The 15,606-nt window shown below is 45.6% G+C and overlaps 1 protein-coding gene across 1 annotated transcript in view; it reads right to left on the minus strand.

The window, feature by feature from the left end:
• Positions 1-13,888, minus strand: part of LOC115171145 (G patch domain-containing protein 8-like) — a 39,716-nt gene extending 25,828 nt beyond the window's left edge. The window contains 2 exon segments of the mRNA XM_029727681.1: positions 2,725-2,802; positions 13,783-13,888. Coding sequence (XP_029583541.1) covers positions 2,725-2,802; positions 13,783-13,827 — 123 coding nt within the window. The 5' untranslated portion in view covers positions 13,828-13,888.
• Positions 13,889-15,606: the final 1,718 nt, after the last annotated feature.

The raw sequence follows: 15,606 nt of genomic DNA on the forward strand, positions 1-15,606 counted from the left end.
AGACAGAGAGAGAAAACAGATCCCAGTAAAGTACCACAGACCTCTAGCTGCCTACAGATCAGAACACACACGAGTGGCAGGGGAGGGACGCAGAGAGGCGCGGGCGCTGCACACACAGCCAGCTCCGTGACGTGAGACACGCTGACGACTGTCACTGGCCCCCGTCACCCATGACACTGCTGCTGGAGGAGGAGGAGAATGGGCTGATGTTGGTGAGTGTGTTACAGCCTTTTAAAAATCAGACAAACCTAAGTGGAACTGTGAAATTTCAAAGCTGATCAACTGCAATTTTACTGAAATGAAAGGTTTGGTGTGTGTGTGTGTGTAATACACATTATGTGAGCGCATGCGTCTGTGGTTGAAGTGACAGTCCTCCCTCTCTCTCCACGTGTGTCAGGAGCTGTCGTGCTGCAGCCCGGCTCTCAGCGCCCCTCCATAGACAATAGCGCAGGAGCAACAGAACCACTTTACCCAGGTAGGCAGGCCACCTCTCCTGCTCTCCTCTCCACTCCTCTCCACCGCCCACCCACAGTGGGCTCCTGAGCCAGTGAGTGGGTTGGTGCTACATGGCTCAGCTTGGTTTGGTCAATCCACCCACCATGACAAGCCATCAGGGTCTATATATGAGTCATATGAAGGCCTATGGAGAAATGGTCAGGGCCAGACAGGAGTTTCTCCCTCACATTTCATAAAGGAAGCCTTTTTTAGCATGGCTTAGTAATGCTTTCAGAGCAGCAGGATAACAGCAGAGCTAGGAGAAGGACAGACTGACCTTGCTGTTACCGCTGTTGTTACTGCTGCTGTCTATGTGCCTCACAACAGAACAGACACAGGATTATTTACACCAGAGTGCCTGGCTGAATAATTTGGCTTTGTTACAGCTACATGCTTAAGGCTAGCTCTCAACGTCTAGCGGTATAGTTGTGTGGGTGTGTGGCGTTTCCATGTAGACTGGCTGTATATACTTTCAAACAAAAGCCTAAAAACCCTCCTCGTACCTACTTGTAAATAAAGCTTTATTTATCAATGCAGCTGGAACTCTCAATGCAGCTGGGCTAAGATACTGTTCTGCTGTGCCTTGAGATGCTCAGAATCAGATCAATAGTCGGAGTCAGGGGACATCCACTATGCCCTGAGGAGGAGAGGGGATAGACGTTGTGGAGACAAGAGTGGAGTTCAGGCCTGCTCTCCGTGGTGCTTCAGAGAGCGAGAGAGACACGGAGAGAAAGAGATGGAAGGGGGAGCGAGAGAAAAGAGCTGCCTGCGATATTATCCATGTGCCTCGTCAGCGAAAAATGCAGTCCCAGTTGCACAAGCACCATGCCAGCACAAAATGACAGAGGGTACTGTACACCGAATCACTGTGTAGTAGAAAGAGAAAGAATTGTTTGAACATAGATGCATGAAAAGAACAGAGAGAAGATTGAGAGAGCAGAAAGACGTAGAGCGATGTGAAGATAGAGTGACAGAGAGACAGTAAGAGAAGCGTTACAAGGAAACCCTAAAAGATGGGAGTAGGAAAGCAGAGCGTGCAAATACAAACCGGGTCATTGCTGCTTAGCTAATAGGGGCCAATTTGCTGCAGGAGAGAAATGTCGAACACCCCAAGTTGTGTACAATACTGTAATGTTCTGAGACAACTGTCCTATATACACACACACACACACACACACACACACACACACACACACACACACACACAGACAGAGTACACAAACCAAACTCCACACACACAAATACTAAACATACACTTCCATCTCCAAACCTACACCTTTTCAATTCTCTTCTCTTGATGTGGAGTGGATAAGGCACCGACTCCCTTTCCCTTCCCAAATCAGGTCAGAGCAGAACAATCAGACCACATCTGATTCGCCTGTCCCCCCCCCCCAGTGTGTGTGTGTTGTGAACATGTATGCGAGTATGCAATTGTATGCTACAATTCTAATCTTGTTAGCCCAGAGTATTAGATATGATTTTATTCATCAACAGGACCCCTTGTGAGTATGTCCATCTCATGATAGTACTTCAGTGGCTAGGGTGCTAGCAAGCTAAAATTAACTATGGGAGAGGTGTGTGTGTGTAAATATATAAGAAGAGTTTGTCTGTGTGTGTGTGATGAGATGGGTTGTAGAGGGGGCTAGAGGAGGTTTGTACAAATGGCCTTTATTGCTAAATAGCCACGGTGTAATTTAGCACCGAGGGCAAGGGAGGCAAACAGGGATTAGAAATCTTCCACTACTAAACTCAGGGACCTCACGCTTCCCTAGAGGACATACACAAATGACATTTTACTGTACACTGCCCTTTTAACAGTGATTGGAAGGTATTTAAACTATAGACTGGTAACAGTGCCTTATCCACTCCACTCTAACAATCTGGTGAACTAGTGCCTGGATGACTGAAAACAGGCTTAAAAAGACAGATGCACATTCAGAGTTAAGAGCTACGATTAAAGTGAAATATAATAATGAATAATGAAAATATAACCCTATTCATCCAGCTAAGAGCTATCACACAGGAAATGGCACAGGAAGCAGAGGGCTTGGGAAGGGAGGGGGTCTACAGTGATTCTACTGATTGGGTAGGGAGAATGGGTTGTCAAGGGAACACTGGGCGAGGCTCTTATTCCTCTCTCTCTGGACCAATAATCCATTCTCTCACACACACACACACACACACACACACTTGTCCAAAAAAGTGCAGGGGTGAAGGATGAGGCCTTACCGATTCTATGGGCTTGTCCAGGGATGCCTGCTCCAGCTCTAACTGGCCCTCTTCATACTGGTCAAAGTGATTTCCCCCCTAGGAGAGAAGACATGGGGACAGAGGGTTAGACACCAGACAGCTAACACATACAGAGAGAGAGAGAGCGCGAGAGACAGCGCGAGAGCGAGAGACAACGCGAGAGCGAGAGACAGCGCGAGAGCGAGAGACAGCGCGAGAGCGAGAGACAGCGCGAGCGCGAGAGACAGTGCGAGCGCGAGAGACAGCGCGAGCGCGAGAGACAGCGCGAGAGCGAGAGACAGCGCGAGAGCGAGAGACAGCGCGAGCGCGAGAGACAGCGCGAGAGCGAGAGACAGCGCGAGAGCGAGAGACAGCGCGAGAGCGAGAGACAGCGCGAGAGAGAGAGAGAGAGCGAGACAGCGAGAGAGAGAGAGAGAAAGAGAGAGAGAGAGAGACAGCGAGAGAGAGAGCGAGAGAGAGAGCGAGAGAGAGACAGCGAGAGAGAGAGCGAGCGAGAGACAGCGAGAGACAGCGAGAGAGCGAGAGAGAGACAGCGAGAGAGAGACAGCGAGAGAGAGAGAGAGACAGCGAGAGAGAGAGACAGCGAGAGAGAGAGAGAGAGAGACAGCGAGAGACAGCGAGAGAGAGAGAGAGACAGCGAGAGAGAGAGAGAGACAGCGAGAGAGAGAGAGAGAGAGACAGACAGCGAGAGAGAGAGAGAGAGAGACAGACAGCGAGAGAGAGAGAGAGAGAGACAGACAGCGAGAGAGAGAGAGAGAGAGAGAGAGAGAGACAGCGAGAGAGAGAGAGACAGCGAGAGAGAGAGAGACAGCGAGAGAGAGAGAGACAGCGAGAGAGAGAGAGAGAGACAGCGAGAGAGAGAGAGAGAGACAGCGAGAGAGAGAGAGAGAGACAGCGAGAGAGAGAGAGAGACAGCGAGAGAGAGAGAGAGAGACAGCGAGAGAGAGAGAGAGAGACAGCGAGAGAGAGAGAGAGAGACAGCGATAGAGAGAGAGAGAAGAGACAGCGAGAGAGAGAGAGAGACAGCGAGAGAGAGAGATCGAGAGATAGAGCGAGAGATAGCGAGAGAGAGCGAGAGAGAGCGAGAGAGAGCGAGAGAGACGCGAGAGAGAGCGAGAGAGAGAGACAGCGATAGAGAGAGACAGCGAGAGAGAGAGACACAGCGAGAGAGAGACCGAGAGAGAGAGACATCGAAGAGATAGAACAGCGAGAGAGAGAGATACAACGCGAGAGAGAGAGAGACAGCGATAGATAGAGAGACAGAAAGCGATAGATAGAGACAAGCGAGAGAGAGAGAGACAGCGAGAGAGAGAGACAGCGAGAGAAGAGCGAGAGAGACAGCGAGAGAGACAGCGAGAGAGAGAGAGAGAGAGAGAGATAGACAGCGAGAGATCGAGACAGAGAGAGAGAGAGAGACGCGAGAGAGAGAGGAGAGAGAGACAGCGATAGAGAGAGACAGCGAGAGAGAGAAGAGACAGCGAGAGAGAGAGAGAGCCGAGAGAGAGAGAGAGAGACAGCGAGAGAGAGAGAGAGACAGCGAGAGAGAGACAAGCGAGAGAGAGAGAGACAGCGAGAGAGAGAGAGACAGCGAGAGAGAGAGAGACAGCGAGAGAGAGAGAGACAGCGAGAGAGAGAGACAGCGAGAGAGAGAGACAGCGAGAGAGAGAGACAGCGAGAGAGCGAGAGAGCGAGAGAGCGAGAGAGAGAGAGAGAGAGAGAGACAGCGAGAGAGAGAGACAGCGAGAGAGAGAGACAGCGAGAGAGAGAGACAGCGAGAGAGAGAGACAGCGAGAGAGAGAGACAGCGAGAGAGAGAGACAGCGAGAGAGAGAGACAGCGAGAGAGAGAGAGAGCGAGAGAGAGAGAGAGCGAGAGAGACAGCGAGAGAGACAGCGAGAGAGACAGCGAGAGAGACAGCGAGAGAGACAGCGAGAGAGAGAGCGAGAGACAGCGAGAGAGAGAGAGAGAGACAGCGAGAGAGAGAGACAGCGAGAGAGAGAGACAGCGAGAGAGAGACAGCGAGAGAGAGAGACAGCGAGAGAGAGAGACAGCGAGAGAGAGACAGCGAGAGAGAGACAGCGAGAGAGAGACAGCGAGAGAGAGACAGCGAGAGAGAGACAGCGAGAGAGAGAGACAGCGAGAGAGAGAGAGAGAGAGAGAGAGAGAGAGACAGCGAGAGAGAGAGACAGCGAGAGAGAGAGACAGCGAGAGAGAGAGACAGCGAGAGAGAGAGACAGCGAGAGAGAGAGACAGCGAGAGAGAGAGACAGCGAGAGAGAGAGAAGAGCGAGAGAGAGAGAGAGAGCGAGAGAGCGAGAGAGAGCGAGAGAGCGAGAGAGCGAGAGAGCGAGAGAGCGAGAGAGCGAGAGAGCGAGAGGAGAGAGCGAGAGGAGAGAGAGAGAAGGAGAGAGAGAGAGAGAGAGAGAGAGAGAGAGAGAGAGAGAGAGAGAGAGAGAGAGAGAGAGAGAGAGAGAGAGAGAGGAGAGAGAGAGAGAGAGACAGCAGTGAAAAGCCAGAGGGAACAACAACCAAAGGAAAATGTAACAGTCTGCAAAAGAGAAACTCATGTTCCTGTGTTCCCTTGATAGAAGTGAAACCATTTCAGTTCCCAAGAGGCTAAAACATTTCAAAATTAAACAGAAACCACACAATCAAATAGGTGATGAAATGGACATGTTAAAACACATATAGATGCCTACCAAAGACACACATTAATGCACGCACACACACTGTTGAGATAAGGTTCTCTACTGCCTAAGTTTGACAGTTGAAGAGCACCATATCTTACAAGACAGATGGAAACCTAATGTTCACCCTGAGTGGCTAAACCGGTTACAGTGGTACAAAATAATAGGCTAGAGTGTGTGTGTGTGTGTAGCTATATTACCACTACATTTCAAATGCCATGAGGCCAGTGCAGAGATCTAACCCATTTCACTTCACTGTCTGCAATGAGGGGGAACAAATTGGGGAGCTGGAATTAATTGAGTTAATTGTATTTTTCAGGGCAGCAGGATGCAAAAACGAGGCATCCTATTTGTATGAGACAGGGTCCTTGACTTGAGGACGACATGGACGAGATGAGTAATGAGTGTGTCACTCCTTCCAGAAGGTGGATGTTCTATATAGTCTCCGTTCCCAGACAAGACACATTACCCCTCAAAGCAGAGGCAGCAGAAAGGCACATGAAGGTCACCTTGGAAAGCAGATGCGATTCCTCTTTGACCTTCAACCTGCTGAGACTGAATGACTGGAAGACACAAGGCAATGTTCTTTCAATGTGTTCATTTAGACTGACTGAAAGCCACTGTTCCAATGTTTTCAATAATACAGAGATCCTGAGGCCCATATCCCTTTGCTCTGAGTATATTTGAGGCTTGGGTTGAGCTGCGGTACTGACTTCAAATGGTTTTAGACAACTGAGGTAGGGCTATACGCTGACCTTTTGTTACGAGGAGCATGTGTGCACCTAAGTTTAAAAATGTTGGCGCACCCAGAGAAATTTAGGAACACAATGACAAATATTTGAGTCAAATCGTGGCACTGTAGAGCCCCGTGAGGCTTATTGAGTTTAACACACAACCTCAGAAGGATCCATTTCTAATAGCTTCTTATTACAGAACATCAAGCCTAAGTGGGTTAGAACCTGCGGGACGTCTTCTGATGAGTCTCTGAAGTCTGTAGAGGCGGCCGCCAGCAGCGACTGTCTACTCACCTACTGATTCTACTACCGCTTCATCTTTACAACTGGGGGATCCACTGAAGAACACAGATACTAGCCTAACTACAATAGATCACGGTATTGTAGCTCAAACCTTCAGGGCAAAACAAGGATTAAATTCAAACGGATCACCTGTTCCCTTATTTCTAACCAGACAACATGATTTATGCCACAGTAAAGCTTTACATGAGATCCAAGGATGACACTAGCCTGACCGATTTAAAAACCGGTACAAATAACCCTCAAACCGCTGTCCGAGCCCACATTAACGGGTCATTATTTTAGTTGGAGGGCAAGCTGCATGTTTTGTTTTGGAGTTTTCCATTAGGAAGAGGCAGTTCCTTATAACAGAGCGAAGGGAGGGGGATATTTACCATTTGGGACACACAACTCTTGATTTTCTGAAGTGATCAGAATGCCTAATGTGTAACCAGCTGCAGCTCCTGCAACAATCTTCCCACTGCTGCCTGCTGGTCCTCTCATCTCCCCTCCGTCTCTGGTCTAATTCCACCACTCACAAAAGCAATATAAATATTTTGGCATTAAAAACAAATAAACATCCATCTAAACTTGTAACTGAGGGTTCCCGCTACCACTGCCTACACTGAAATGGACAATTACCTTCGAATGACCCCAAAATTGGGGTTCTGCAGCTCAGACCGAGTCTGATAGTAGAGACATGAAAGAAGAGAGACTGGGTGGCTGCTCTGAATACTGAGCAGTATGCTCTGCATACTGAGCAGTATGCTCTGCATACTGAGCAGTATGCTCTGCATAGTGTTATAACATGCAACATGCCTGAGCCCCAATAACAATTTAGTCTAAATCAATGGGCTTTCTATGAGATGGGTGGGATGAGACTGTCTGTGTACACAGGCTGAAGTTAAACCGACTGTCAGTGGATCTCTGGGTGTTCCATGTGCAGTGTTGCTTGGCAGCGGGCTCTCGTGTAGACCAAGAGAGAAACACCTGGCGAATACTGAGCGACTGGGTATCCTGGACTAGAGATCATTTTAACTCCATAGTTCCATATTTTGATATTATTTTTGACATTACATCGTATCTACAATATCGCAATATTATTTTTGCGCTAGTTGGCTGTACCTGCACCAAAACACCAGTAAAAAAATGTATAATCATTGAAATCGCAATACATATTGAATCATGAGATTGACAATATATATTGTCTCGGCACCTAGGCTAAGTACCGTGATAATATCGTATCGGGAGGTCCTTGGCGATTCCCAGCCTTACTAAGTAGCGTAACATACATCATCATCATCATCTAACAAGAGTTAAGAAGCATCAGAAAATCACCCTTAGTTTCAATCCAATGGAGCAACTTTTTAGCCACATGACTCAGAAGAACAGTGGGCTTCCACACTCACAAGCAGACCCCATCTTACAAGCACTGGAACATAAGGCCTGCCCTAGCGCTCCCCACCAGAGAGCCAACACTCTACTCTCAGCAGGAGCCAGTAAGGCAGCCATACATGGGCTCTGAGGTCCCCACTGGGACACCCAAATCCTAGATGAGGCGTTTCTACACCCTGATCACGTCATCAATCCGTTGAAAAGTGCAGACGGCTTCATTGTAAATCAAACACAAAACATTTTGTTTTCCTCTCAAAAACCCAAGTGCTGCAGAGTTTACATGACAAACATGGGTCACTTGGGACATGAATGTCCAGTCTCATTGTCCTTGCTCATCAAGCCACCCTCCCCAATTCCCCCTCATATTCTTTAACGAAAGGGGGAAAAGCTGGCCTCGGCAGCATTTGAGGAATGAGATATGACCAGAGAAGGCAGATTGGTGAGTGCCACACTTCCCCCCGGGGTCTGTATTCACCAGAACCATTCAAGCCCATAATCCCAGGATCACAAACCATCCAACCACCACATAGGTGATCAGGTAGGGGAGTATTGGAGGTACGATGGACAGCTTGTTCTGTGGCCTACATTCATAAAAGAACAATTGAAACCCTCTCATTATTTCTGGGAAATCAAGCCAACAACTGCATCAAGGGAGAGTGTTGTAGTGTTGTTCTAATGGGAGAAAATAACCGACTGGGTGTCTGGGCACAGCTAGAAGAAACCCACTATGACGGAACCCAGGACAGCAGAAAGTTCACAAAATCTTTGAAACCCTGAGTGTTTAGAGAGACAATAGATCATGGAAATGCAGAATGCTCCAGAGGGAATGAAGGCAGCAGAGTGTGAACACTGAGACGGAGCAGTATCACGGCAGCAGACTGGCTTGGCGGGGATTGGCTCTGGCTGTGTGAGGCTGGGCCGACCTCATGCCTCCATCTTCTGCTCCTCACAGGAGGTAGCATGGTGTGAGGAGGCCTCATTGGGCCTCTGGCTGGCAGACTGCATGCTGGGAACAGCTGGTCTGGAGCAGTCTTCACTGGGCTCTGAGGCCACACAACAGACTGTGTGTGCTGGTGCTGCCTCTCCTATTCCTAACCCCCACCCCACGGCAGCTGCACAGGATGCCCAGCCACAGATCTGTAGACACCATGAGAGTGGCCAGTGGCTGTCCACACTAAAACAAAGATAATATTGTTGAAGTGCTGTTTCTGGTCCAGAGAAGCTGACGACCATGCTGACCACTAGGTAACCAACAGTTTGGAAATAGAAATCTCCTGTAATTTCCTTGTTCTACATTCTTGATCTGGTATGTTATCTTGGATCATTCAATCAGGTCTTGGATGAGGGCAGCGTTAAAGAGCACCCAAAGGCAAATAGAAAACGTCCCGTCCAAAAATAGGTGCTGCACTCACTTAGAAAAATAAGCCCCTAGTCTCATCTGTCAAAATGTCTCACTTAAAGGCTGCTAAAAACACTCAGGGAATGTGTCAAGTTAGACATGGCTTAAATAAAAACTACATTGATCACAGGCTTATAAATATCAAAACACCCCAAAGAACAAACAGGGATAAAACAGGGCAGTTAGCATAACGTGTTCTAAGCCTTATTAGGAGAGCAGAATTCTGCTGGGTTCAGGAACAGAAGAAGAAAACCAGTATGAAACACAAACAGCTTTTCATAACCAGCATGAGACAGGGGCATGACTGATGTGTCATTTTTGCAGACGGTTAGATTTGCTTGCAAGGGCATGTGAGAGCAGAGCGGGGGGATTTAGGCGAGTTAATGGGAAACGTTCAACATTCAATTGCGCAGTGTAACCTGCAGCGACAACCCCCCAATCTCTGCCTTCTCTCACACCCTGCAAAAGAGAAGTGTTGGCATGAATATTTAAGAAACATCTTGAGCTAAATTCATTCATTCACCAAATAGGCCGCAGGTATTTGAGATGGAAGTATGCCACAGACATTCATTGGAGGACTGAAGGGCAAGACATAATTCATCACATACACAGCCAATAAAAAAAGTAAATGTAGGCTATATCAAAGCACACCATTTAATCATTTTCTGTATCACGAACACCTTATATTTGCAGAGTTATATTACCTTGGGACCTAGCAACTAGCGAGCATTACTCACTGTGGCAGGACTCTTTTGGAAACACTCGCTCTCTGACAATGAGAACTCAATGAACAGAAAACACTATGCAGTGTACAATAAACTGGTAGTATACATCCATGGTCTTGCTTTATATAGCCTAGTAGTTGACTTTACTATAGGGTGGTGACAGAGCAACACTTTGGCCTCTGCACCATCTATGGGCACCATACAAAAATAATGACTGTCCTTTCCATTACTGTATACATAATCCCAGCATGTCACTTGTAGACATCGCACACATTTCACAAGAGTTTGAGCGTTTTCTACGGTCAAGGACAAATGTGAGTAGCAGACAACCAAAGCTGCTTGTGGGTAGACAGCTCCAGCTGCCCACAAATACAAGCGTAAGCACAGACCGGTGCCAACACCAACTAAAGTAGGGTACAGTAAAACAACACAGCCATGAAGGCAAGCAGATCTTTTGCCAGACCTTTGGGCAGCTTTAACCCAAGGGAATTAGTTTGAAAAGTATGTAGGTTATCCCAATTTGACGCATTGTAACATGATCATTGCAGTGGTAGGATGCCAAAATATAAGAAACTGGCACAGGGCGTGCACATTTTTGACAGTGGCACACAATTCAGCACAACTTGTCCCACAATACAGCTGCCCTGCTCGCCAGGTAGGTGCACTGTTGCCATTTTGAACCATTTCATGTGTCAAAGTACAAACTCTGCCTTCCCGGCGGGCCCAGAGAGCAAATCAAGTGCACTATAGGCCTAACGCTGGCCAATGGGATGGCTCAGATGACCATGTCTGCAGAGACGTAGCAGGCATAAAAGAAAGCTACAGCAAAGTTGATACTATAAGATTTCAAAATGTTTAAAACCATGACTAGAGAGAGAAACTGTCAATGAATACAGCAAAGAACTGCTGTTTTCATGAGTGAGTTCATGTTCAAGTTCTGACTCAGCACTATCAACATGTTGTATTTAACACTTAAGCCATAAAATGAAGTTTTTCCTATATTTCCACTCAGCGCTACAACAAGTACTGCAGCAGTAATGAATGAGTAGGAAAATGTATCTATGGGCTTGCGTTGTTGTTATTATTATTAGCGGTTTGGGTCTTTTTTAATATCAAGGAATATTTCACTTTCTCTGTTCATAGGAGTAACAACATGAATTTGTGCATGAGGCAGAAGTAATGGGGTGTGACTCAAGTTTTGCTATCAGCTGGTAGACAGTGTCACTTTTTGGTCAGTGGAGGAAAGGGAAAGCGGAGGGATGTTGAGAGGCAGACCCTCAGTTTGCTGCCCTCTCCCTCCACTGAGACTGACCAGATTGCAGGCACCATCAGCCCAGTAAAATAAAAAGCAAACTATTTAAATGTATGCTCACTCAGCTGTGCTTCACAAGTAATCTATTACCGACCGATGTGATCATGTAGCCTACCTCCATTTTTTTTTTTTAAATATATATTTTTTTAAATGGCCCCAACAATTTCCCTGCACTGGCAGGGAAATTCAAGCAAAGCCAATGTGTGGTGATAATGTATTGGGCATATAGCTTACGGCAAAACCTCATTGCTACAGTACTGTTTTTAATCAGTTAATTTTGCAAGGGTTTACATTTAAGTCATGTTAGATCTCAGGTTGCATTTTGACTCAAAGTGATCTTGACTCAGAAAGGGTTGATGACCACTGTTCTAGAGTTTTCCCTGTTAACACTATCAACAAACCCTTACTGTGGCAAATGTGTTCGAATCAATACAATAGCCACTTTCAATTCAACATACCGAAACAAAACAAACTATGCAAGAGTTTTTGTTGTAGGCAGAACGCATCGGAGTAGGATTCTATTGCATTGACACACACTACTCCGCTCGTACTCTACACAGACCGGTGCGGCACAAACAATCAGAGCTGCAGTAGGCCTATATGCAATTAGACCATTGACATACGGATCTGTGCCATTTACTTTGAACTGGACTGTGTTTGCAGCATGAGCGGTCGTGAGTAGATGTGCTTGTTTTGAGATCAAAGCTAGAGCTGCATGTAGCTTTGTTCTTCCTACAAGAGAACAAAACATGTACATTTCTAGACATCTTTGAAACCCGAGTCAGGTAAAGAGCTTTATTTATGTTTTAAAGGGGCACTATTGTATTTTGAGACAGGCTTGAATAAGCTAAGTAGCCAATAGGCAGAGGGTAGCATAACTTGTCTGATGATCTGTAATAATGGTGTGGGGATAATAATGCATTTTGTAAAAGTGGTTTCTTGGATCAAACAACATTTTCAGTCACCTCCTTGTCTGAAGCACAAGTGGATAAACAGGTTAATGTCAAGCCTTGTATATTTATTTTCAAAAGGCTCATGGAATGAAGACCTACAATGAACACCAGACATTGGCTGCTACTGTAGGCTGAATGATAGAACAGCTATTTCCATGTTAAAATGTTATGGGATGCATTTTCTCCATTGTTTTGATGGTAGGCCACTCTGGTAGGACTACATTATAATCAAATAGCCATAGTTGCCTATATTGCCACTGTTAAAATTGCAATTTAAAGCAGGTACAGCCTCAGTGTTCACAGTAAACACGTACGGGAAGTTGCACATAATTTTCAAAGTTCAAGTTTGCGCTCAGCTGACCTGAAATTTGCTCAGAGCTTAAAAACATTTAAGGGAACATTGCTGAAGACCACAACATAATCACTGACATTTTTTATTATAAATACTCTATGTATTCACTGGCAACCGAGGCCGAAATTACACACTGGAAGACAAACGGATTATAAGGGTGACGTCAGTCGCAGGCAGAAACTGGACAGGACACCAACTCAAACACATCCTGTCTTGGGTTTCAGACAAGCAATAAGCCAACGAATCTGAATACATGAATTGCATTTGGTGAGGTTAATAGTTAGTGTTGTGGTGCTGCCAGCAATACAGAAAGTTGTAGCCCATTAGATGTAACATGCCAAGAAATGCGTGAACTAGTTGGCATAGCTGGTAAATCCGACATCAGCAGAACAGAAGCAAAACACATACCCAGCATTGTCGAGCAACTAAGAAGGGAATCCGCTAACCGTATATGTACCCTACTAGTAGTTAACAAAAGCGAATACATTGTGGGTGCAGGATTCACCAACAAGCGGCGTAGCTAGCTACAGTAGCTAACTAGCTGCACACGATACATGTAGTTAGCGCTAACATTACACATATTCTCAACTCGCCCGAATGTTGCACAGCCAGGTATGGTATGTAGTTCCATGGATGGTGGCTACAGTACAGTAGAACCCATGTTTCCTACTTACGAGCTCTGACTTTGCTGATAGCTACAATGAGGAAAATGTTACTATGACTGTGATGTGTTTGTCCCACCTAGCAAGCTACCTTTGGATGAATGTACTAACTGTAAATCGCTCTGAATAAGACCGTCTGTTAAATGTACATTGTCATTGTTGTCATTGTCAGCACCAACAATGTGACAGCTAGCCAGCCAACTAACTAATGTTAGCTAGCTCGATGTAGTTAGCTCATTTCCCCAAGGTCACTCGGTTTACTTTGTCAAAATTACTATTATTATTTTGTATCCACTAAGCACGTGCTTAGAATTGGTAGTTGTGGGTTCAATGCATTGCTTGCTAGCCAAGACGAGCTCGAGAGCAATACAACTCGTCGAACACTGGACTATCAAGTTGCTGCTAACTAGCCTAGCTAGCATACCTTTGAACCGATTACAGATTCCTGATTCGTTTCCAAATGTGTTAAGGTGCACAATTATTCTCGTGATATTATTTATACTATATTGTGTTTAGTTGCTAAATATTTGATTAACATTACCTGGAAATCACGTTCTTCGTTGAACCTAGAAAATCTGTCAGCCATTTTCTGTACGCAGCAGCTTCTTTCGTCTCTCTGAATGCTGGACTTGGAAACGCCTACTGAGTTACCAACAAAGCAACTGTCCAATTGTAACTCGCAAATGCTTTGATTGACGTATACTTTGAAACCATGTAGCACATTTGTAAAACAGTGTAACTTATTGTTATTAAGCGTGCCCAAGCATATTAGCTGGTTCCTAAACCAGCAACGGGCACCCTCATATGACAATCTAGGTAATAGACTACATTTATACCCCACACAAATGCCCACTCATGTACACTTTGTTAAATTAGAAATATTATTATTTTACTTTCAGCTGTCGAAAGAGAGCAGTAAGCTATACATTACATTATTACTTTGTTATTAAAGCTCAATGGGAGACAACGCATTTCCACAAGCTCTACCTGGATAACAATTAAACTAGGTTCCCATGCCATCTCGTGGCCAGACATTGAATAGCGCCAAGGCCACACAAATCAAACAGCATTTAATTGTCACATGCTTCAAAAACAACAGGTGTAGCCTAACAGTGAAATGCTTACAAAAAAAACCCACCACACGATGAATAAATACGCAATAATACAGAAGCTCGGAAATATATATTGGGTACCAGTACCGAGTCAACGTGCAGGGGTACGAGGAAATTGAGGTTGATATGTACATATAGTTGTGTGTACGTGTTATGTGTGAGTGAGCGGTGATGCAGACAGTCAAGATGCTCTCAGTGGTGCAGCTGTAGAACTTTTTGAGGATCTGAGGGCCCATGTCAAATCTTTTCAGACACCTGAGGGAGAAGAGGCGTTGTCGTGCCCTCTTTGACTGTGTTTGGACCATGATAGGTCCTTAGTGATGTGGACACTGAGGAACTTGAAGCTCTCGGCCCCATCGATGTGAATGAGGTGTATTCGGCCCTCCATTTCCTGTAGTCCACGATAAACTCCTTTGTCTTGCCCATGTTGAGGGAGAGGTTGTTGTCCTGGCACCACTCTGCCAGGTCTCTGACCTCCTCAACATAGATGGAGAAAAAAGCTGAGAAAATATGTTTTTACTTTAAACCCAGCATGACAATTACTAATCTCAACTATTTTCTGCTGTACCATGGACAGCCACATCATATTTAGCTTACATTGATTGGAGTGTATTGTTTTTGGTATCTTTTAGTTGTCACAGCCATTTTGCACATAGATGATTTTATTATGTTGAAATGTTAAAGTTGAAATGGTGCTGGAATAGTGGAGGCAGCTCCTGATTTCTTTGCGACTTAATTGTGGTAGCCTAACTCTCCATGGTTCTAAATTATTAGTTGTTTAGTGGTACGAAAATGTCAGAAACATTAACTTGCTTGACCATGCTGTAGGTCATGTAACTGTTTGTTACATGCAATATGCTTTGTGGACTTCACCTGACAGTGATGATGAAACACGTGGTTGAATTTATTCTGCCACTGTGCCATTTTACCCCTTGATCACACCTACAGCGTCATAGCGCAAAATGGTACGCAGCATCATCTGAATATGTGTGCAACAAAAGTTCAACATTCACCTTCTGCTACCATTTCTGTTAAGTTACACTTTGATCACACCGACAGCATCATTGCATTTTGGTACACCAGAATTACATTAATTTCCAATTAAATGCTGCGTTTGCCTTGCAGCGTTGCGTTGCATAGGCAGTTGTCGTGCTTTTGGTGTGGTGCGTAAGTTGGAATCTATGTGTCAAACTGTATGCTTAGACGGCTTGACAGAAATGGTAGCAGAAGGTGAATGTTGAACTTTTGTTGCA

Source organism: Salmo trutta, chromosome 32 (assembly GCF_901001165.1).
Source record: "Salmo trutta chromosome 32, fSalTru1.1, whole genome shotgun sequence".
NCBI lineage: Eukaryota > Metazoa > Chordata > Actinopteri > Salmoniformes > Salmonidae > Salmo > Salmo trutta.